This window comes from Glycine max, chromosome 18, assembly GCF_000004515.6.
Source record: "Glycine max cultivar Williams 82 chromosome 18, Glycine_max_v4.0, whole genome shotgun sequence".
Classification (NCBI taxonomy): Eukaryota; Viridiplantae; Streptophyta; class Magnoliopsida; order Fabales; family Fabaceae; genus Glycine; species Glycine max.
In genome coordinates, this window is record NC_038254.2 from 39,007,497 (window position 1) to 39,031,842 (window position 24,346).

Below are 24,346 nucleotides of genomic sequence, written 5' to 3' on the forward strand. Positions count from 1 at the left end.
AACACAGAATTGAATCAGGAAAGCACCAAATAACAGTCCAATAATTTATTTGGACAGTTCACTAACAATTCAATAATAATCAAACGTATAGAGGTGGACTTGCAAAGATTACGTACTCATGGTGGGTCTGTGTACGTGTATTCACTATTAATAGGTATGTATACTCAATGAGAGGTGGGGCGAGAAGGGGAGTGGACGGTGGGAGAGGGGATTCTTGGCGGTGGGAGAATGGAGGTGGTGCTTTTCACACAAAGGTGCAATATGATGATGGGTGGAATCTTGTGCAATATCGTAAGAGGTGGGATGGTGGGAGAGGCTCTGGTTATACCAAACCAGATATTTATCAATCCAGGGACCAAAGGAGTAAGGAGCAACTACAATCAACAACGATTTACATTACCAATTTTGCGGAGGAGATGAATGCGAAGCACTTGTTCAACAGTCTCAGGAGCTATGGTGACTTGCAAGAGGTGGTGATTCCGACAAGGAGAAATAGGATGGGTAAAAGATTCGGTTTTGCTCGTTTTTGCCGGATTCAAGAGCCGGAACGATTCGCCATGAAGCTAGACAATATTTTCATTGGAAGGGATAAGCTTTTTGCAAATCTTCCTCGATATCAAAGAGATCAAGCGAAGAAGATGCCCGGGGGGCCAATATCTAAGGAGAGTGAGCCGGTGGTACGGAAGTCAACTCAGGTGTGGAAACCGAAAGTCATTGGCCAAGCTTGTAAAATTACAAACGGATCCATGCATGACCAAATGGGTGGCGAGCTGAAGTATGAGGCAAAGGTGGATGATATGAAGCGTCTAAGTAAAGCTATGGTCGGCGTTGTGATACATCCGGGCCAATCTTATCTTATACAAGAACATTTTGCTATGCAAGGGGTGTCTACAATTTTAGTTACTCCCTTAGGAGCTAACATGGTTCTCTTAGAAGGTAGTGTAGATGACGAGGACTTCCAAGGCTACATAGAGGAAGCGAAAGGGTGGCTACAACAATGGTTCAAAGAAATCAAGCCGTGGAATGCGTCGATCGTAGACGAGGAGAGATTGGTTTGGGTGAGATGTTACGGGGTTCCAAGCCACGTATGGGACTCCGATTTCTTCTCTTTTTTAACGAAGGATATTGGCGTTTTTGTACATTCTGATGACAACACCATGAAGAGAAAGACAATGGATGTAGCTCGATTAATGGTGCGCACAGTCAAAAAAGAGGCAATTAATATGATCCGCAAGGTGTGTATCAATGGCGTCTCTTTTTCCATTAAGATGGTGGAGGATTGGTTTGGTCCAATACAATGGAGTAGTTTACAGGATCAAAGTAAGCGCGAGTTATATAATGATGAAAATTCTTCTAGTGACGATGAAGTGTGGCCGGAGAGTTCGCCGGAAGATGATTTGGTGGAGGAGGATGATGAAGCTGGCAGTTATGGAAATAATTCAACATTAAATGAGGCATTAATTGGAATATCAATTTCAAATTCAAATGTAGGCAATAATGAGTTGGTAAGTAAAAGTGGTAATCAGGAATTAGGGGAGGATTACGTGGAGGAGATAAAAGACCACTCAAAGGATAATTCATTGTGTTGGAACTCTGCTGGAGATTTTATGAAACGATTAGAGAGTCAACAAGTGGGGGAATATTCAGCAAATTCGCATGTGAGTGCAACACGTGGATCAGGGGGGTGTAAAGAGGGTTTTGTGAAGAAAGCCCAGGAAATTCATTAAGTTCGTTTGGCCCAATTGTGTCTCAGAATCATTTGGGTCCAGTTTTTAATAATAACTCAGGCCCATTATTGGAAAGACTCTCTTCAATCCAAAGAAACAATCTCTCTTCTCAGATCCCACGCGTGAAACAGAGAAAACTTTCCAAACGTGGCTTGCTCTCAAAACCGGGTTGGGCATCACGTTCCAACAAGGTCAATCATGATTTGAAATCAATTTCTCAGCAATCCTCCATGAACGAAGCTCCTGTAAAGTCGTGCACAGCAATAGAGCAAGCCTCAACGCATTTCTCTGGTGGCTCGGTCTTGTGCGGTGGGTCGTTGTCAAGCGCTGATATGCGTTTATGTAACAACAAGTTCTGGGTTTTACAGAGCAAATCAGTGGCGCAGAGGGTTTGGGAAGAGGCACGTCACATAGGGGTGGAAGGCACGGAGAAGGACGAGGTGTACATTCAGCAGATTAATTTATGTGAGAGCAGAGATGCAGTTGCAAAGCAGCAGAGGGTGAACAACAATGGTGTCTCATGAATATTATGTCTTTGAACATGAGAGGGTTGGGAGACAATTCAAAGAGAAGGAGGTTGGCCAAAATTATCAATTCAGGTAATTTTGATCTTGTTTGTCTCCAAGAAACTAAGAGAGAATTTATTGAAGATTATGTTATTGAAAATATGTGGGGTAACCAGTTAATTGATTGGATAGCTTTGCCTTCGTCTGGTTTGTCGGGTGGTTTGTTAATGATGTGGAAAAGGGGATTATGGGTGGTTAAGTCTAATTTTTCTGGTCATGGCTTCATAGGTGTTTGTGTTGAGTTTAAGTCGAAATTATTCTTCTTCGTTAATGTTTATGCTCCATGTAATACTGCTGGTAGAAGATTATTGTGGGAGACTTTATATAATCTCAAATATGGTAGCTCTGCGGGAGAGTGGTGTCTGGTGGGGGATTTCAATGCGGTATCTAATAGGGAGGAAAGGACAGGCAGAAGCGAAAATTGGGGGCATATTGATATGGTGGATTTTAATGCTTTTGTGAATGAAATGAATCTTATTGATCCTCCTTTGCATGGGAATAAATTTACTTATTTTTGCTCTGATGGTATTGCTGCTAGTAGATTGGACAGGTTTCTTGTTTCAGATGGCATCATGAATCTATGGCAAGTAAAGGGGCAGAGGGTTGGTAAACGAGACATTTCTGATCATTGCCCCATATGGTTGGAATGTTCTAATCCCAATTGGGGTCCTAAGCCTTTTCGTTTTAATAACTGCTGGCTTGAACATGATGGTTTCAAGTCTTTTATTGTTGAGGAGTGGAAGAAGATTCAGATTACTGGAAGAAAGGCATATGTCATAAAGGAGAAGCTGAAAATTATTAGAGAGAGTTTGAAAAAGTGGAATAAGGAGGTGTTTGGGTGGCTAGACCTTAATATAGAAAATATAGTGGCTGATATGAATGAGTTGGACAGAGGCATAGAGGAGGGGTGTAATCTTAATGTGGTGGTGAAGAAGAAAGAAGCAAATGCATTATTTTGGCAACAACTAATGATGAAGGAGAGCTTGTTGAAACAGAAATCTAGGTTGCATTGGATTAAAGAAGGAGATTCTAACACAAAATTCTTTCATTCTTGTCTTCAAGATAGGAGGAGAAAGAATCAAATTTTATCCTTACAAGTGGAGGGGCGTTGTGTGGAACAGGTTGGGGAAGTGAAGATGGAAGTGCGTCGATTTTTTGAGGAAGGATTCAAGGAAGCTTCTTTTTCTAGACCGGTGTTGGGGGGGGATAGAGTTTTAGACTTTGGGGTCGGAAGAAAATTCTTTCTTAGTGGCACCATTTTCAGAGGAGGAGATAAAGGATGTAGTGTGGAGTTGTGATGGTAATAAATGCCCTGGTCCGGATGGTTTCAACTTGCGCTTTATAAAAGAATGTTGGGAGTTTGTCAAGGATGATATTGTTGAATTTTTACAAGAATTTCATATCACAGGTGTGCTTCCTAAAGCTATTACGGCTTCCTTCTTGGCTTTGATTCCAAAGGTAAATAATCCCCAGGATCTAAAGGAATATAGGCCCATTTGTCTGATTGGGTGCCTATATAAAATTCTCTCCAAGGTGTTGGCGTCTAGATTAAAGAAGGTAATAGCTAACTTATATCTCCTTGTCAGTCAGCTTTCATTTCAGGAAGACAAATTTTAGATGGTGTCTTGATGATTAATGAGGTAGTTGATCTTTCCAAACGTAGAAAGGATGAATGTTTGTTGTTTAAGGTAGACTTTGAGAAGGCATATGACTCGGTTTCCTGGAGTTTTTTGACTTACATGTTGAACAGAATGGGTTTTGATAAGAGATGGATTGGGTGGATACAGGCGTGTGTTTTTTCTAGTTCTATGTCAGTCTTGGTTAATGGGAGCCCCACGGATGAATTCACAGCTCATAAAGGTTTAAGACAAGGAGATCCACTATCTCCATTTTTATTTCTCATTGTGGCACAGGGACTTTCTGGTTTGGTACAAAAGGCAAGTCAGGTTGGAAATTTTGATGGTTATCAGGTGGCAGATGGTTTGAACTTGTCTCTATTACAATTTGCTGATGACACAATTTTATTGGGTAAGGGGTCTTGGAAGAATTTGTGGAGCATCAAAACTACTTTCAGAAGCTTTGAGTTAGTATCTGGTCTTCGGGTCAATTTCCACAAAAGTAAGTTGATTGGTTTGAATATCAATGAAGGTTTTCTAGAGTCAGCATCAATCTTTCTCTCTTGTTGTATGACTTTAATACCTTTTAAGTTCTTGGGTGTTCCAATTGGTGCCAACCCGCGGCGAAGATCGACTTGGAAACCGGTGGTGGATTCTATGAGGGCTAAATTGTCTTGTTGGAGGGGACGTAATCTATCCATCGGAGGAAAGGTAACACTTATTAATTCAGTTCTCTCGAGTTTACCTCTATATTTTTTCTCCTTTTTCAAAGCTCCTAAAGTGGTTATTAAGGAACTAACACAAATTCAAAGAGATTTTTTGTGGGGATCACATGAGGAGGAAAGGAAGATTTGTTGGGTGTCATGGGAAGACATTTGCAAACCGAAGAAAGAGGGAGGGTTGGGTGTGAAGAATTTAGAGGTTTTCAACATATCTTTGCTGGCTAAATGGAAGTGGAGGTGTATTCATGATCATAAAGCACTTTGGAGGGATTTGCTAGCTTTTAGATATGGTAATTTAATAGCAAAGCAAACTTGTAGTCTTGATCGATCATGGGGCACAAAAGATTCAATATGGTGGCGGGATTTGATGTTGTTGGAGAAAGATTTGTCACAAAACTAGAATTTCTTTCAAAGAGCAGTGAGTTGTGATGTAGGAGATGGACAATCAATTCTATTTTGGTATAATAAATGGTTAGGGTCTGAGCCGTTGAAGGATGCTTTTCCGGAGCTATTTGCAATTTCATCTCAGCAGTTGGTGTCTATAGGAAACGCAGGTTCATGGAGGAGAGACCAATGGACGTGGGGCTTGACTTGGAAGAGACAGTTAAATCCGAAGGAGGAAGAGTCACTTCACTCTTTGGAGACCATTCTGGTTGATGTGCATCTAGTGGCAGAATCTCATGACAGGTGGAAGTGGTCCTTACACAACTCCAAATTATTCACTGTAAGTTCTTGCTATTCTTTTGCCATGTCTTTGGTAAATCAAACACAAATGAATAGCGATATACTGGATATACTATCTATAGTTTGGAAAGTTCCTGTGCCATCCAAAGTAGCTTTGTTTTGTTGGCGGTTACTATTGGATCGATTGCCAACCAAGGATAATTTAATTAGAAGGAATGTGGTCATTAATAATAGTAGGTGCTCTCTATGTGATTCTTGTGATGAAAATGTTGTACACTTATTCTTTCACTGTGATTTTTCTAAATGTATTTGGAAAGAAATTTTGAGCTGGATTGGGATTGTCAATGTTATAGCAGTGGGGGGAGTTCAACATTTTTGGGAATATGATAGGCTCCTCAAATACAACACTAGCAGAAACAAGGTGCCCTTTATGTTTTGGTTGGCTACTTTGTGGATCATTTGGCAGGTGCACAATAATAGCATCTTCAAGGAGGAGGAAAAAGACATTCCCAAGACTATCAATCAAATTAAGCACATATGTTGGGCCTGGTTCATGGGAAAGGTAGGAGGGGTAGGTGAATCGAATATTTTAGATTGGTGGAATTCACCTTTTCTATGTAGTAAAGTTTGAAACTATCTCATCTGAGACATTCTTGTAATGGGTTGGAGTACTCCTAGTGCTCCCTTCATTATAATATAAATTCATATTTCTTATAAAAAAAAACGTATAGAGGTTTTATTCTTTTAATTTCCAATGCATATCAACATTTTTGCTGCAGGTTTTGCCTCTTAAGAGATTTTTAAATATTTTCTTATTTAATCTATTGTTTTTATATTTTACTTGAATTAATTATGCATTTCCCATTCATAATAAATATCTTTGCGTAAATAATATTGTCTTTTAAGTATTTTTTTCAGTTTCTCTTAATTTAGATACACATGTATGAACAAAATACTTATTAGTTTAAACGTGAAGTTAAATAACACTAACTGATGTTATTATCTATACTACTAATAAAATGAATATTTTTTTCCCTCAAGTTTTAGACAATTTTTATCATTTTTTAATTTTTAAAATTTTATTACTCTATTTTAATAATTATTCACTACTCTTATATTAGTTATTTTTTTATTTTTTAACTTCTATATCTTTTTTCCCTTTTTTATTTATTAAAAATATGCAGAGACACATCCCTTGAGTTAACATAACATAGATATGGTCTATGGTACAAAAAAAAAACATAAATATGGTCTCATAAGGTCATGAAGACAAAAGCATAATAGAATAACTAAAACCACCCATCAAACAAACAAAACACACAAGCATTATGTAAGGGAGAAAGAACTAATATGATAAAAGAACATATTTTTCTGTTCGCGATAAAACTTAACAATTAACCGAAATGAATTTGGTTATAACTACTTCAACACGATTCCAAAATTTAAATAATGACTCAAATGATTTGGTTGTCAAGAGGAGGATACATTTGTCCCTTAAGCTTCTGTGGGCTCTTAAGTTACTACAAATAGTACTTGACTTGGGTGATTTTGAACAGAAATACGAATGAAATAATATAAAGATTGAATTTGAAAGAATAACAATAGACTTAAAAGACAACTAGAAATTAATTGCATTGATTGCTTGTTTTTTATTGAAGGTTCTTACAAACGTTTCATAAACAACTATTTATATTGTAAAATCTAACTTAAGTAAACCTAAATCGTGTTTACCCATGTTCGCACATGATTCCTTCATTTTCAATTGATTTCGGATAGACGACAACAAGGTGTGTTCCCCTTATTCCGAATTTTTAGGAATCATTTCCTAAATCATGGGATTTTCACGTTTTCAACTGATTTTATCTAGAATCTCATGATTTTAGCCACAACTCAAAATCTGATGTGCTTATCTTTTGAGCTTTATCTAAATTTTCAAAATATTAGCTAAATTATCTTCTATAACAATTGAATCTCACCACTTTATCTGAAATCACAACAAACTCTTTTTGGCTAAGTTTCCATCTTGATTCACTCGGCTAACTGAAAATATTTTGCCTGGTAACAAATGCCTCCCTATATCTTAACACTGATTGGTCACATGAAGGGTTAAGATATATTTGTTTCAATCTTTCCCTCTTCTTTTAATCTTTGTAACTGGCTTTGCATTTAATATCTCTAGTTGTTATGTATGTGTAAGTCTTATTTAAATAACCTTTCCTCATTGTTGCTAACCATCTGATTTAACTTATTATTTGTTTTCTTCTTTCTTCATCTCTGGTAATTTCACTTTCGATTTCACCATGTCTACCATCAACAACTCTCAATCTAGGCCCTACGAATATGGTGATGGCTCTAATGATGAGTCATCATATTCCTCGTCTAGCTTTTTGAGCAGTCAAGAGGATCAAGAACAACCCATAGCCCCTAGTGGCTCTGTCAATCCTCTCAAGGCCCACGAAGGATACTTCTACCTTTGCCCTTGTATTGATTATGTAACCAATGTTGTTACCTTCCTCGAGCATTACCTTTATCATGATACCTATCTGATTCCCATCACTTCTTAGTTGGATAAGTTCTATTCCCTCTAATTTAGGAACTTGGCCTAGGGGTTTTGACCGTTACTATAGGTGGCTCAAAAAAGTCACTACTACATGTGAATGTATGAATACATGATTTTGATGATGCCAAAGTAGAATCAAACAAGGTTGCTTTAACAAACATTCAACAGTTAAGCATTGCTTTAACAAACATTCAAAGGTTAATCATTGCTTCAAGATTAATTCAAGGTCAAGCTAACAAGATCAAGAAAAAGATAAGGCCTCAAACAATCTCACTGGTTGATTATTTTTGCCTTAAAACAAAATGTTTCCAAGAGAGCAAAGGCTCTTGTAATCGATTACCAGGCAGTATAATCGATTACCAGAAGATAATTTTGAAAATCAGCTTTTTAAAAGGGTTTTGAATTTGAATTTTGAATCATGTAATCGATTACCAGATGTTTGAAATCAATTACCCACAACGACACTTCAGAAAACACTTTGAAAAGTCATGACCCTTCAAAATATAATTGTGTAATCAATTATCGGAAACTTCTAATCGATTACCAGTGAGAAAATTTCAGAAAAGTTTTTTGAAAAGACACATCTCTTCAAACCATTTTGAAAAGACACAATGGGCCTATATATATGAGTGTCTGACTTCGAAAAGCAAGAAAAAGATATTCTAAGAGAACTTAATTGTCAAATGCTCTCTCAACAACTCTTGGGAAAGCACTTATAAATCTATTGAGAATTCATCCAGGAACTTCAAATTGTATTATCATCTCTAAAAGAGAGAAATTCCTCTAGGAACTTTAATTTGTATCATCCACTCTAAAGGAGAAAAATCTTTCTTTTCATCTCAGAAAGTCAGTTGTAATCAAGAGACTGGTTATCTCTTGGATTGTGAGAATTGTAATCAAGAGACGGGTTGTCTCTTGGAGAATCTTTGAACACAAGGGTGAGGGATCCTAAGGTGTGTTCAAAGTATGTAAAGGATTTACAGAGATAGTGAAAAATCTCAAGTGGGTTGCTTGAGGACTGGACGTAGGCACGAAAAGTGGTCGAACCGGTATAAATTGAGTTTGCATTTTTCTCTTCCCTTATCTCAGTTATGTTATTGCAATCAATTTTGTCTTGCATGTTTAAAGAACATTATTAAATTGATTGTTGCTTCTTCTTCTGCATTATGAGTCTATCATTTAGAAGGGGGTTAAAAGTTTATTAGTGGGAAATTTTGAAACTTAATTCACCCATCTCTTAAATTATTGAGGCCACTTGTCCAACACTACAAAATAAGATGAATGAAAACTATAGGGCATCTGATTCCATCAATCTAACCTGCCACGATGTGGAGCTAAATTACCCCTTGATCTTTAGCTTCTTAAGCTTTTGATCCACTACAACAAACACTTTTGTGTTCCTTTGTGGCTTCATGACCATCACACTGCAAGATGTAGCTGCTGTCTTGGGTCTCCCATCGTCAGTGATGAGATTCCTTCCTTATTCAACCAACCCTTTATAGACCTAGGTGTTTTTTGATATATCCACCAACGGATACCTTCACTTCATCATGGCTCACATGAAGAAAACAAATATTGCTTTTGACGCAAAACACAATGCTTTCTCTTGTTTTGGTTTTGTAAGTATTTTATCCGTTCTTCTTCAAAAACCATTGTCTCTGAACATGCCCACCACGTTTCTTTTCTCAAATCAAATAAGCCTACGACAATAGAAGTTTTGTTCTTGTCCTCCCTGTACAAATATCTTTCTACTTTTGAAGAGGATGAAAACAAAATAGAATATATCTAGTGCCTCTAGTCCTCTTTGGTTCCTACAACTTTGGATTACTATGTATTTCCCAATGTTTGTGACCAAACAACAACAATCGACTAAAACACTATATCATTATGCCAAAGATCCTACTCTAAGTTAGTTTTTTTAGATCAAGTCCACCACCTCTGGTTTGGCTCACTTCTTCATAGAAGCTATCTTTGGCTTCCTGGATGACGTGGGTGTGATAAACGTCAAATTTACTGATTTTTCATGTGCATTTTGTGACGTTTATTTGACATTTTAGTTAACTTTAGGCCTTGTTTTGAATCAAATTAGCTTTAAATTCATTTTTTATCTTGTATAAGGTAGAATTTTATGTTTTAGTTATTTTAATGAATTTTTGATAGTTTTCCAGCCAAAACAGATCATTCTGGCAAAAGCTCTAGAGACCCAAAATCAGCAGAAGGTTCTAGAAGAAGAAATTGTGGAAATTGAAGATAAAAACTAGGGAAATCAAGAGTAAGATATTTTTCAAGGATAAATCAACTAAAGAAGAAGATGATTACTTGAATTAATTAGAGATATTATTTATTTGTAATTTCTTGTGATTATCTCCTTAATTAAACCCAACTACAATTCAATAAATAGGAGGCTAGACATTCGTTGTAATGGTGTAGAAGTCCTGAGCAGTTCTTAGAATTATATTTTAGACTTCCACCTACTATACACTTTCATAATTCCATTAGACACTCTAGTTTTCATTATATTATTTTTATGAGTGTAATTTCTTCCACCTAGGAAAGGAAAAGATGAACCTTTTTTCGCTTTAATTCTATCAATTCAATAATTCATCTTGAATTCTTTATTTTTTTTCTATAATTAATGCTTTTATTTGATTGACCATCATATAGAGGAATTCAGGAATTGACTTGCGCTTTAGCGAGCCTTGTTGAAACCTGAACATGAATCAAGTACTTAATTGAGATTATCTCTAGGGATAGAATAATCTTGGTTAAGCCTCGCTGATTCTCGTCCATTAATGTTGATTGCTTGTGTCGGTATGTCCAAGCGATTGAGTATAGGGGAAGTAGTTTAGAATCTGCAACCTTGCGGGAGCTGGAGTAGAAAACAACTAGTTTTCTTAATTGGTGACCTGTTGTGAAAGATGCCTTTTTTTTCAAAAGGTTTTCCTTTTTACCTTTTGCAAGCCAATGATCGTGTTCAACCAGATCACATTGCTCAAACTCCAAGCCAACCCTATCCTTTTCCTCATCAAGTTTCTATTTAGGCTAAGATGAAAAAGAGCTCATTGACAAGAACCACCATTAATCCTTGAGCAGCTCCGCAAAAAGGTACTATTTTGCATCTTTTCCATTTAGTTTCTCTTTTCTATTTATTCGACTAAAATTTTCCTATTACATCCAAACAAAAAATTGAAACCATTGATTTGGAAAATATGAAGGAGGCCACCACTTTATACTCTGCCCCCCTTTGATTTTCAAAAGGACTACTAGGTTTGTTGCTGCTCAAAAATCGGTTATTCTTAACCCTCCTTTGGCTTAGGTATTAATATCCATTCCTTATACCCACTGCTCCAACGATTGCCCTATTTCACTGCCATAGAAGCTTTAACTGAATACCTCAAATCCTCAGCTTCCTTTATTCCAGCGATGTCGGATGGGTCCCCAATTGCTGATCACTTTTCTCATGTAAAGCAATTTATCTAAGGGGACATCCCTTCTAATCCAGCTATGTTGAAGTCAATTCAGTTCTCTTTTTCAAAATTGGTCAAGGCTCCTACAATTTTTTATGCTAGTTGCCAACTCCTCAACCATAACAACATGGCAATTGATGATTTAATCTTTAATCACAATATGCATCAATTTTGTTATTGTTCTGCTGTAGCTGACTTGGAACAACTAAGGCAAATGGAAACTCAAAAATCTACTCATACTGCCAATTTTCAAACTATCGAAGGAAAATGACAAGTGATTTGGTAGAATAAGAGCGTCTCAATAAGAGGATTGTCAACCTAACTACTGAACTTGGGAGAATCAAGAAAGAATTGGTTGAATTAAATCCCAATATCACTCTTCTAAATGCCAAGCTTAAGGGCAATTCTGACTAGCGTGTTCAGCTTTACATCTTGGCCAATTCACTTGACCCCAACATCCTTCATTTGCTACATAAAAAAGATGGCTTGGAGAAATATCCGAGCACATGTGAAACAGGTATTGCTAAGGATCGTAGGATATGGGATTATTTATGACAAATTTGAGCAAGCCAAACAAACTTTATTTGTCCTACCTTCAGTTCCATCCACTTTGGTTGCCCCATCTATACCCATTCCTTTAGTAGGCATTATGGATCGCATAGCAGAACTTGTTGTCAAAGTGTTTAGCGCTCCTGTCATCGTTGTTGCTAAAAATGCTTCTATTGCTACCCCAACTACAAATGTTGGGCCTTTAGACCAAGCTAAAGGAGATGGAGGCAATGTCGACACCTCTTTAATTGAGCCAACTGATATGGTAACTGATTCAGTTGCAAATCCTTGACTGTCCTTTTGACCTTATGCCTTTCTTGCTTTGAATAAGTTTGATTTCAAGCACCCTTTTAGACTAGCTAGGTAACCGACTTGTAGTTTCCATTGACAATTTGTTTTTTGCTTTTGTCCTTATTCCCATATGGAAGGATATAATTTTTTCAAGTACTTAGCATTTAGACTTCGTTCCAACTCTTTTCCATCTGAATTAACTAGTTGATATGCTTTATTTTGCAAGGTATGACTAATTATAAATGGCCATTCCCAGTTTAAGGACCACTTGCCAAGTTCTAAGTCTTTTTCCCCTAGAGGCAAAATTGACTTCCAAATGATATCTCCTTCACTAAACCTCTTCAGTCTAACATGCTTATTATATGTCCTTTCTACTCTTCTCTTGTTAAGCTGAACCTAATCAAATGCCACGAGCCGGTCTTCGTTTAACTCGTCCAATTCATCAAGCATGGCTTATTGATACTCATCCAAACTTAACTTAGCATGTACTTTTTTACTAGTCCTAATGATCACACATTAATTTCTAATGGCAGGATTGCATCATGTCCATAAGTCAGCTGAAATGGTGTACAACTAGTAGCTTTGGTTGGAGTATTTCGGCAAACCCACAATGCTTCTTGCAATGTTTTGTGCCATCTTTTCAGATTTTTCTCTAAACTCTTCTTGAAGATCTACCAAGATCTTGTTAGTGGCTTCCGCTTGTTCATTTGCTTGGGTATAGTATGGTGTTTAATGTATCATCTTAATGTCAAATTGTCGTATGAACAAGCTTACTTTGTCTCCAGTGAACATAGTTCCTTGGTCAGTAGTGATTGACTCAGGTATGCCAAATCTGTAAATGATATTTTGTTTAGTGAACTTGATTATGGCTTCCTGAGTTACACTGACCAATGGTTCAACTTCAACCCATTTTGTAAAATAATTAGTTGCTACCAGAATAAAGCTATGTCTTTTGGATGAGGCTGGGTGTATCTTGCTGATAGCATCCATAGCCCATCCTCTGAGTGGCCAAGGCTTAACTACTGCATGCATTTATTCTAATGGAATCTTTTGTAAAGGCCCAAACCTTTGGAACTCCTCACACCCCTTGGCATATTGATTACAATCAGTCATAATTGTTTGCCAATAATATCCATGTCGAACCATCAACCAATTCATTACAAGTCCTGGTCTATGAGCCCTACATAATCCTTCATGCATTTCTCCCATCAATCACATTGATTCCACTTAGTTTACGTAATTCAGCAAGACCCCATTGGAACTTCTCCCATCAATCACATTGATTCCACTTAGTTTACGCATTTCAGCAAGACCCCATTGAAACTTCTCCTATACAACTCATCTCTTATCATGGTGTATTTCAAAGCTTTCTACTTCAATTTGAACTCATCTTTGTTAGATGGATTTTGTAAATAGTCCATCATTTCCTGATGCCATAGGTCTACTGATCCAATTTCCATTGTGCAATATTCGTTAATGGTTGATTCAAATGCCCCATCTTTTAGCTTCTTGTATCTAGAGGCGTGTTAGGCTAGATGATTAGCCTCATCATTTTCCCCTCCAGAAACATGTTCTATGGTTATATCCACAAAACAATTAAGTAATCGTTTAGCCGATTATAGAACTCTGCTAAGGCGATTGGGTTAGATTTATAGTCTCCCTTCATATGTTGAATCACCAATTGGGAATGCCCATAAATCTGTGTGCATTTCATATCCTTTTGTAATAATAGCTATACACCCCATATTAATGCTTTATACTCTGCTTGATTGTTAGAATATTCAAGATCAATTGGCCTAGAATATCTCCATACTCTTCTTGTTGGGCTAATGGTGGTTACTCCAATTCCTACCCCTTCTTGTGTTCGTGAACCATCAAAACTCAAAATCCAAGGTTAGAGGCTAACGTAATTGCTGGTCAGTTTGGACACCTCATCTATTTGTATACATGGATGTTGGGTGACAAACTCAACTAATACATGGATGATGGGTAAAATAATGATAAATATAATTTCACAACAGAAGTGTAATTACATTCAACATTGTTTAATAATTGGCTAAGATAATAAATTGCTTTTTTGATTCCATCTTCTGCATTTTGTGCTAGAAGGCATTTGATAGATTTATTTGCAGTTGATATGTACAACTTCAAAGGCTTCCCTGGTATAGGTGACACTAGCATTAGTGGTTTGGCTAACACTTGCTAAATTTGCTCAAATGTTTGTCGTTGTTCGTCACCCCAAATGAATTCTTCTTTATCCTTCACTTTTAGCAAGGGTGATAAATCCTTCATTTTATGAGCCGAATTGGCTATGAATCTATGTAAGAAATTAATCTTACCAAATAAGTTATGTAGCTCTTTCTTATTTTGAGGTGGTCCAACCTCCAATACTACTTTAGCTTTATTCTTATCAAATTCAATCCTCTTCTGGGGTACTAAGAATCCAAAGGAATTCCTAGTTGATACCCCAAATGCATATTTGACTAGATTCATTTTTAACCCATGAAACCTCATTTTCTACAAGGCTTGTTCTAAATCGGCCAAATGTTGACCCACATCGATTGACTTGAGCACCACATCATCAATGTATACTTCCATGCTCTTGCCGATGGAGTCATGAAAGATGAGGTTCATTGCCCTTTGGTATGTAGAACCTGCATTCTTCAATCCAAATGACATTACTAGCCATTCATATATCCCCAGAGCTCTAGGACATCTGAGTACTGTTTTGTGTACATTTTTAACAACCATAAAAATTTGATTATAACTAGAATGGCCATCCATAAAAGTGAGGATTGCTGGATCAAGCCAAGAATCTAGAAGGGGGGGGGGGGTGAATAAATTCTTTCAAAATCTTTATGAATTCGTTCTTAACACTGATTAAAAAACTCCTTTAAATCAATCAAAGTTTTTTTCAAAAGATATTTAGAAAACAGAAACTTCAGTGATTAAAACATGTATAAAAGCATAATCTATTATGATGGCTCTTGAGATCAATTTGACTACCAAGATGATTACAATACTTAGAGTTATAAAGAATATGAGAAACACACAGGAGTTTATACTGGTTTAGTCTAATCTGGACCTACATCTAGTTGTTCTTAGTCCTCTTAGAACTTCTACTATATAGAGAACATAAGTACAAACACTATGCACACATAATTTTCTAATTGAAATCAAATATTTCTCTTAAACCCTATGAGAAAAGATCTAGAATTAAAGCTCCATCAATTCTTTAACATCCTTAGTAACCGTAACTAAGAATCACAATCTAAAAGAATAAAAGATAAAGGATTGAATACACTTGAAATGTGTAGATCTTTAATCTTCAATATTTCTTCACAAGATGATCAATTCATGAATGTAAAATAAATGATTCTTTGATTAACGTCAATCTTCAGACTATTTGTAGTGTTATTCTTTTAGAAGACTCTCTTTAAATGTTTTTTTTCCTAAAAAACTGAACGAATCAAGAGTTTCTCATAAAGAAAACACATAGGGGTATTTATAAAATTTTAATAGTTAAAGCATATCTAATTGATTATAAAACAGGAGTGTATCCTTGAACCTCAGTGTATCCACAATGCAAACACCAGACGTCAAGAGTGTGAAAATTACATTGGAAGATGGTTAAAGGAAGTAGGAAAACAAATTTACATAGCACCTTATTTAAATCAGTAAGTTGAGTTATTGTTGTTCCACATGTGTATTAGGTTGCACATATTGACTGAATGAAGTTCCTTTATCTGTTCAGTGCCCATTGGCAGCTGCTCATTTTGTGCCCAGGTGACAATCTAGTGGTTTGGTTTTGTCCTTTGCGGAAGAAGCCTGATGCTGCTATCAAGAATGCAGTAAATAGGTTAGTGTTGCCTTTGGCATATTTAAGGACATAATGCAATCGTACATCACACCACCAATGATCGTAATGCTTTGTTTCTATATTTAAAATAGTGCAATGAAATCAGTAAGCAAAAATGCAGAGGGAAAGCCACCCTAACATGGGCCTCAGTGGATTGAAGTAAAGGTACGTCTTTTTTTAAATTCCAAATGCCATGTGAATGTCATGTGTGGTTGCATTGACTGAATTAAAAACCTTTTGTGTACACATGTTGCCTGTAGAGTCATGTTCAAACAGGAAACTACGAGTGTGGATACTATGTTATGCACTGGATATGGTGCATCGTAAGTGCCAGATTGAAGGATGAATGGATTAGCGTATGTTTGTTATTATTCATTTAGTTGTTAATGTAATTAGACCTCACTAGTTTTGACCTCCTTGAATGTCATTTACTAAATTCATATTTACATATGTGCAGTGATTTTCTGATGGAACAGCGGTAACAAAAGAGACCATGACCACACTCCAGCATAAATGGGCGACATATTTTCTCCAAATGAAGAAATCAGAACTTAGAAAAATTTAGAAAACTTAGGAACATTTTTCGTTAAAGGAAGACATTTTTTTAAACTGATTTTGACATCTTCCTTTTTCATATGTATTTTATGATTAAAGTTCAATTCAGATGATGGAACTGATTTTCAATCCAGCCCTTCGTTGTGGGCGTGTTCCTTGAACAATACATTGTTTCAGTGTTTATTTTATTTCTATATCCAAATTCATTTTTAACCTACTCAGTGGCTCTATGTAACCTGCATTTCAATTCACTCCACGAACAACTAACCAATGGGTATACAAATGTTCCTGTAGTCTACTTATGCTTTTTACAGATACAATGCATATGGTCACTGCAGTGAAGGAGAAGACACTCATTCTGGAATGTCCAATAAGGTATGTCATGTTTCAAGTATTGAACAACACTGACATTATCAACTCAAACTTCAGGTAACCAAGTGCAGAAATTTTGGAATTGCAACCACATCTCTGTTATTTGTTCAACTGTTTGACATGTAGGAAGCTAATGCTAAGTTTATGGAAGCAATGTATATGACTAAATACAGGAAGGCAAAGAAAGGAATTCAATTCCTCATCAATGGTAGCAAAGTGGGTAATTCACCAGAGGAAATAACTACTTTCCTTAAAGATGCATCTGGGTTGAACAAGACTGACATAAACTGAGTTGTGAGTCACATAAACTTCAGGTAACCAATGAGGTATCTCATTGACTTGTGACTGACATAAACTAATGCAAATGTTCCTTTCAGTTTTTATTTTCTTTTCTTTTATTTTATATCTCTGTTAAATTGTAAAATTATTCATTGCATTATCTGCCGTAGGATAGATGGAAGCAGTTTATGTGGACCAATACCAGTTTTATTGGGAACTGGACCAATCTTATGACATTGTGAGTATACATTTAGAACCATGCATTACTTCTAACTTATAAGTGCAGGTTGAGGGAAGATTCTTTGCTCTCTGTCACCTTTCCCTCCAGTGTTGAATGAAGCTATTGAAGTTATGAAGAGGGCTGCACCTCTGGTGATCTTTTAATTAAAATATTTGGTATTTGAAGTAATTCTTTATTTTGTTATTTTGTTTTTTGACCAGCATATTTTTTACTCTGTGTTGAATTGGGATTCATTTTAAAAGATATTGGAGGAGGTTTCACTTCTTAATGATGCGGTTTCTCAAATTGATGAGCCATTCTTACTGGTTATAGTGGTAATTGTGTGTTGAATCTCAACAAATTCTGGTTCCTGGAATATACATTGGTATTAGCTCTAAATTTCAAAAACAAATCTTCTTTTAGTTAGAAACTACTTAACTAATAAGTGATATTTGTCGTAAAAAATTTCTGCTTTTAATTCACCTGAACGTCTGATTACCTCCATATGTAAGCATTTCTATAGTGTTGAACCATGGTTTACTTATAGGGACTAGTTATTTCTTCTGTCTTTACAAACTTCAGAAACTCTATTGTCCTCAATAGTCTTTTTTCATATAGTATGTGGTCTATGTTCTTTGTTCTTATTATTCTACTTGGAACAATGCTATATGTTGGTTTTTTCTGTATCTCCTGCTCCCCTTTAATTTTTATTCTAACATTTCAATTCTAACTCAAATAGGGAATTAATTGGGTGAAATTCCAAAATCACCTGCTTTCTATATAGACTTCATACAAATGCCAAAGTGCTGAAGTTAATTGACATGATATCATGCCTTTTATCCTTTTTATTTTAAATTAAATCTTGATATTACTAGGGGGAATTCAACTCTGGTAAATCTACTGTGATTAATGCGCTTCTTGGAGAAAGATATCTCAAAGAGATCACATTTTTACGATATACTGACTTAGATATTGAACAACAACATTGTGAAAGGCATCCAGATGGTCAATATATTTGCTACATTCCTGCTCCAATTCTTAAGGAGGTAAGTCAATTCCTTATGGTTCCTTCCTGTCCTTTATGTGTATCAAGATTCAAGACTCAGTTTTATATGTTATCCCCTCTAACTACCATTTTCTATTCGTAATTAGAATGCTCTCAGCAGTTTTTTTGTTCTTCTGAAAACAAATGACCATTGTTGATACACCTGGAACTAATGTGATTCTTTAGAGGCAGCAACGTCTTACAGAGGAATTTGTACCCCGTGCAGATTTACTTCTTTTTGTCATTTTTGTTGATCGCCCTTTAACTGGAAGTGAGGTATGGTCAGTCATTGTGGATGGGGCATACTCTCTTGTTTTGATTTGTATTGGTTATCATTGGCCAGGCAGGGCTATGACATGTTTTATGCTGTTTTCAGATTGCTTTTCTTCGTTATTCTCAACAGTGGAAAAAGAAAGCAGTTTTTGTCTTGAATAAAGCTGACATATATCAGAATAATCATGAGGTATGCATTGTGTTTTGATCCTTATTAGTTATTGCTGAACTAATGTAATTGTTGGAACCACTAGTTTCTTTGCTTTTGAATCCTTCTAACATAATCACATACCAGTTTTACTACTATATATTTGTTGCTTTACATGGTCCATGTTGAATTCAAGTGTGAACATTAAATATGGGAGATTGGGTGTTTTTATGTTTTCTTTTGGATCTATTATGCCATACGGGTGATTGGGTGTTTTTATGTTTTCTTTTGGATCTATTATGCCAATTAGATCACTTATGCTAAATTTTGAAGTTGATTAATTCGTCTTTTTATACTTCTTTTTCTTACTGGTTTTTTTCAAACATTTTGGGTGGAATGTTCTTAAGTGTGTTGTTGATATTTATTCTCATGCAATTTGTAGGTCAGTCTATTATGCAACAACTGATGTTGTAATCCTCTGATTCATGATTGAGGTGTGCTGCGCACCAATGTTAGCTGCCTTCAATGTTCCTCTTGCTCAAAGTGATGATGAAATTGTAATAGCATTGTGTCCAAAAAGGCTTCCCTTATGCTATTCATGTTACTTCTGTAATGTCCATGAAGACTCACAGCTAGAGATGCCTTTGTGACTTCATTAGCAAAGTTTACCTCCCTGCATTCTCTTGCTGACATTAAGTAGAAAAACATAGATGCAATAGAGGTTGGTAAATTATAATAATCCTTTTTACCTAGCTTATGAATAGCTCCAAATTCAAGGGTAATTTGCTCGAGTCTTTGGTGATTAGTATAATAAACAATAAATTTAACGGTATTTTTGGAACCTTGATCTTCTTGCTAGTTGCAATATCCATTGTTTGTTATATATATAATCCGAGAACTTTGTCTTCCTGGTTACTTTTTCTCATTTGACACATTGCCCCTTTTAAATTCCCAAATTTCATGCAAAATCATTTGTAGGTAGGGAAAATTGATCATTTCAATTTTCAACTACTATTTTGTCCAGTTGTTATAGATAAAATGTTGATTTGTATGTCAAGAGACCAATTTTTTTTTTTGGGATACAACTCAGAAAGTGTTTCATTTTATTGGTCAGGGAAAGTTAATTACTAATGTCCCTAAAGATCATGATGACATTGAGAATGTGCAATTCATCCAGAAAATAAAAAATTGGGACAAAGCATTAGGTTTATCATGATTTTCTGATTTGTGATTAATTAATCTTTATACACTGCTGCCTTAGTTATATTGTTTGACTTACAAAATTAGGTTGTCATGCTTTCAACTTATGCAATCTTATGATTAAATTTGACTAATGTGTATTTCTTCCCATTTTTAGGGTCATGTTCATTACTCAAGGACAAATGTGCACTTAGTCCTTCAACAGCCATCAACAAGGCTTGGATAGAAAATATAGTCCTTTGTATTACCTAAAATGATGTTAAAAAAAAACCATTTTACGACGGTTCTGATGACACGACCGTCGTAGAATAAACACTTGACTACGATGATCATTGGACGAGACCATAGTAGCATTCAGCCTTGTCAATGACGGTCATGGGACGAGACCGTCGTAAAATTCAGCCAACTCTACGACGATCACCTAGGCAGGCCCGTCGTAGAATCCACCAATTCCTACCACGGTTATCAGGACGAGACCGTCGTAAATTTATCGTAGTCAACGACGGTCGTTTGGACGACACCGTCATAGAAGAAAGGGTTGTCTATGACGGTCGTGGGGAGTAGACCGTTGTAAAATTCACCAATGTCTAAGACGGGCACCTAGACAGGCTCGTCGTAGAATACGATGAACTCTATGATGGTGCTGTCCCGGTCATCGTCGTAGTCTTTGGTACAGTCTAAGACGGGCTTGTCCAACTACCCATCTTAGAATTCGAGGACGTCTACGACGGTTCCTCATGACCGTCGTTGAAATCATTAGTACTTTTCACTACGTTGGAGACGATGACGGTTGTTAATCGACGTAGAAAACCGTTTATAACTGACTTAGAATGCTACTTTTGTAGTAGTGCTTCATCTAACCAAACTTAACAATCCTGATTTGTGCTTACCATTTCATTGATTGGTGTGAGAGTACAGTAATGAATTATAGTTTTACAGTAGAGGTTTTACTTACAAATTTACTTTCATATATAATTACATTTGATTGTCAGTATACATGATTCCTACAATTCATAATGTGCGTAGGTAAAAGTTAGTCACTTATATCTATAACTTCTAAATGTAGGTAAAGACATTAACTTGTACCTACAACCTCCAACTATAGGTAAAAGTTATTAACTTATGCCTTTTGGGAACTCTATCAGAGCAGTTGGAGGAAAAACTGAAGGAGAAGGAATCATTCATTCTGAAATCGTAATTATTTCTGTTCACCTGGAGAAGGAGACTTGCAGATCACTATTTCTTCCCGACGATTTTTGCTTTTTTGATACAAATATTGGAGTTTTTAGAGACTCGCTGTGCGTTTGGCAAGATAGCAACACCCATCTTGGCTTGTGGCAGATGAGGAAGTTTGGAGATGACAAGTCTTGGATTCAATTAATAAATTTTAGTTATTTACATCTTAATATTCATCCTTATGAAGAAAAATCCATGATTTTACCATTGTGCATGTCTAACAATGGAGACTTCTTCATGCTGAAATTCACTAGAAATGCTGATGATGAATACCAAACAATTCTGTATAACCAGAGGGATGGTAAGTCTCAAGTTTTTGTCGTTCCCTCAGGTAGTTTCAGAACTTTGTTGTGGCGCAACCTCAAGATTTTTACCAAAAGTTTGGTCATACCTTATTGAAATTCTACAGATGTGAGTTCTTGATTACCCTATTTAATTGATATCATCTAATTTCTGTCTTTTCAATTATATATTGATAATCTCGAACGCTTTGTCAGATGTTTAATTCTTTGTCACTTAATTATGTGAGATCTAATCTATATCATGTATTAACATATATTCTTCTCTTGGGTTGTGAATTACTACTAGAAATGTAGAATCTGGTAACCAATTTATTTTATTAGCATGTATAGAAATATTGTGGATTCTAATAAAATGTCATTTGTTAACATTTATGCTACAAATTGTTATTGTTGCCTGCTTGTCTTTTGTTATCACTACCATTATCAAATTAGTAAGCTGATATATCTGTGTTGGGCATCATATTGCATTCCTTGATAAAATTAGATATTAATATCATTTATAAGAAAATCAAAGAAAAGAAGTAATGAAACCACTGCATGTGAATTCAAGGATTCATTCATCAGCATCTCAATCTTAGTCTGTGTTATCTTTGTCTGATCTCTTCAAACTATGCTCTCCCTCTTTGTCTTTCTTTGAAATTTTTTCTCTCCCTCCCTCTCTCCGAATGCGAGCTTCATCAATTTCTGCAACACTAGATCTGAATATTTGTGCTTTTTTTACTGTATGACTGTAGCTTTGAACGATTTCAACTTATAATCACAGGTTTTTTTATACTTTTTGATATATACGTCGGTTTCCATTTTGCATAGGCATTGAATCGTGATTACTGGAATTAAGTGAAATAGAAGTTAGATCATTCTACATATCCTTGGTCATTTCATATTTCATTGATTCTTAATTCTACAATTTTATTGATTCATGATGCTACTACAATTTTAATAATTTTCTCAATGTTATGGTTGTTTTTGTCTTGCATCAGCATGCTACATTGTGTTATACTTTGCTTAACCAACTTCTCAGACTTCCAATTAACATCAATTTTTTTTTTTTTGCAGACACGAGGACAGAACAAGAATGGTACATTAAACTGTAGTATTTATGTCATTAGTTCTTTAAATTAGTATATCATCATTGAGAAATACATACTGATGTGTTGTTGTAACTGTGACAATTATATCAGCACTATGGCTAATATGTTTCAGGCATAATTGACTTTATATATATGTTCAAGTCAGTTGTCAATTTATCATGTTGCAACTGTTCCTTGGAAACGCTACCTGGCTATAATACACATAGTCTAAACTCTTAAGAGATTTCTGTTATAGCTGAATCCCTTAGATGCAATGTGATCTTGCTTGTCGAGTGCAACCTCAAGTTTCTTAGAGGTTGTATCAAAAACTGATACTTGACACAATGCCTCAATACCAATTAAGCTGAAATTCTCCACACACTTTGTGGTTATACACATAGATGTATTGTTAGGGTTATTTAATTTTCTATTAAATTTTACTTTACTCATATTATATATTAATTAGTATATTACTTTTTTATTAGAGCAATGCTACTAAATATATTGAAAAGATTGGAATTTATGTGACACCACTAGAATACAATTATACACTAGCGATTTTCATAAAAGCATGCTGAATGAAATGGATTCAAGAAGACTCAAGCCTATATATAAGAAGTTTTCTAATGAATCTCATTTGCTAAAATGATGTAAATAGTAATTTCCAGTATTTTAAATCCTGATCCGATCCAGTTATAGAAGCAGTTACAATTTTCACCGGTCAGGCAAATTTTAGTTGTTGTCAGCCAAATTTCAGTTGCTGTCTGCTGAAATGGCTTCCAAAATTAGCTAAATCAGTGTAAAATTTCCCTTCTGAAGACAATTTTCTTGACATTATTTTCAAAGCGTGATGAAGCATTTAGTTGATCCAATTGACAGATTCATGTGTCAACAAAATTTGCATGCCCCTATATATATATATTTCATTTTAATTGTCAAACCTTTCTCTAGTTTATTATCATAATAATTTTAATATGAAAAGGTTTCCCTATATTGTGTCTCTTCTCGCCTAACTAAAGATTTATTGAACATTTTTTTATCAGCAAATTTAAATTCTTGTTTCTATTTTTTTCATTCTAATTAAATTTGGAGAGCATTTTATTTATTATTTGTTTATAGTTTTTTTACTTCATTGTCATAATAGTTTAAAAACTTTGTAATTTTTTTTTACTGAAAAATTTCTTATTGTAAAACTTTTATGTAATTTAGTAAAAAAATTGCAAAATTTCCTCACTGTTACACAATTTTTTCCATCTACTCTATTAAATCAATTTACAAAACTATTTTTACGTAGTAATTATAAAATATATTATATTCTTAAATTATTATATACTCAAATAATAGTTTTTAAAAATTATAAAAAAACATTATTCTTTAGTTATTAAAATGGATATGATATAAAATAAATATAATTATTTTCCCAAACTAAATACTGTGCAGAGCACAGGCCCATAAATAGTGAGAAACATATCTAACTTTTCTTTTTTCTTTTTCTTAAATATATCTCGTAAAATTTTAAAATATGTTGAAGAGTCTGATGACAAAAATTGTAAGAAACATATCTAATTTATCTTATTTTTCTTAATCCAAATGGACAAAAAAATG

The 24,346-nt window shown here is 35.3% G+C and overlaps 1 protein-coding gene and 1 long non-coding RNA gene across 19 annotated transcripts; both read left to right on the forward strand.

Moving 5' to 3' along the window:
• The first annotated feature begins 167 nt into the window (after positions 1–167).
• LOC102663792 (uncharacterized) lies at positions 168–2,251 on the forward strand. Its single transcript, XM_006603396.1, has 2 exons — positions 168–1,658; positions 1,754–2,251. Exons 1-2 carry the CDS (start codon positions 168–170, stop codon positions 2,249–2,251), a joined length of 1,989 nt encoding a protein of 662 aa, XP_006603459.1.
• An 8,332-nt stretch (positions 2,252–10,583) lies between these two features.
• LOC102661240 (uncharacterized) lies at positions 10,584–23,066 on the forward strand. Of its 18 annotated transcripts, XR_005889617.1 has the most exons (10): positions 10,715–10,980; positions 12,716–12,897; positions 13,959–14,075; positions 15,937–16,041; positions 16,134–16,206; positions 16,302–16,397; positions 16,499–17,282; positions 17,423–18,788; positions 18,889–18,975; positions 19,376–20,989. It is a non-coding gene; the product is annotated as an uncharacterized lncRNA (long non-coding RNA). The 18 variants fall into 18 exon arrangements; XR_005889616.1 differs by lacking the exons at positions 12,716–12,897; positions 13,959–14,075 and adding an exon at positions 22,728–23,066 and having other exon boundaries at positions 19,376–21,780; XR_005889619.1 differs by lacking the exons at positions 12,716–12,897; positions 13,959–14,075 and adding an exon at positions 21,200–23,065 and having other exon boundaries at positions 19,376–19,654.
• The last annotated feature ends 1,280 nt before the right edge of the window (positions 23,067–24,346 follow it).

What these genes read in the sequence shown, in the direction of transcription:
- LOC102663792 (XM_006603396.1), top strand. Translation starts at nt 168, where the DNA reads ATGAGAGGTGGGGCGAGAAGGGGAGTGGACGGTGGGAGAGGGGATTCT. An exon ending in AATATTCAGCAAATTCGCAT is followed by an intron (nt 1,659 to 1,753) that starts GTGAGTGCAACA and finishes ATTGTGTCTCAG; the next exon opens with AATCATTTGGGTCCAGTTTT.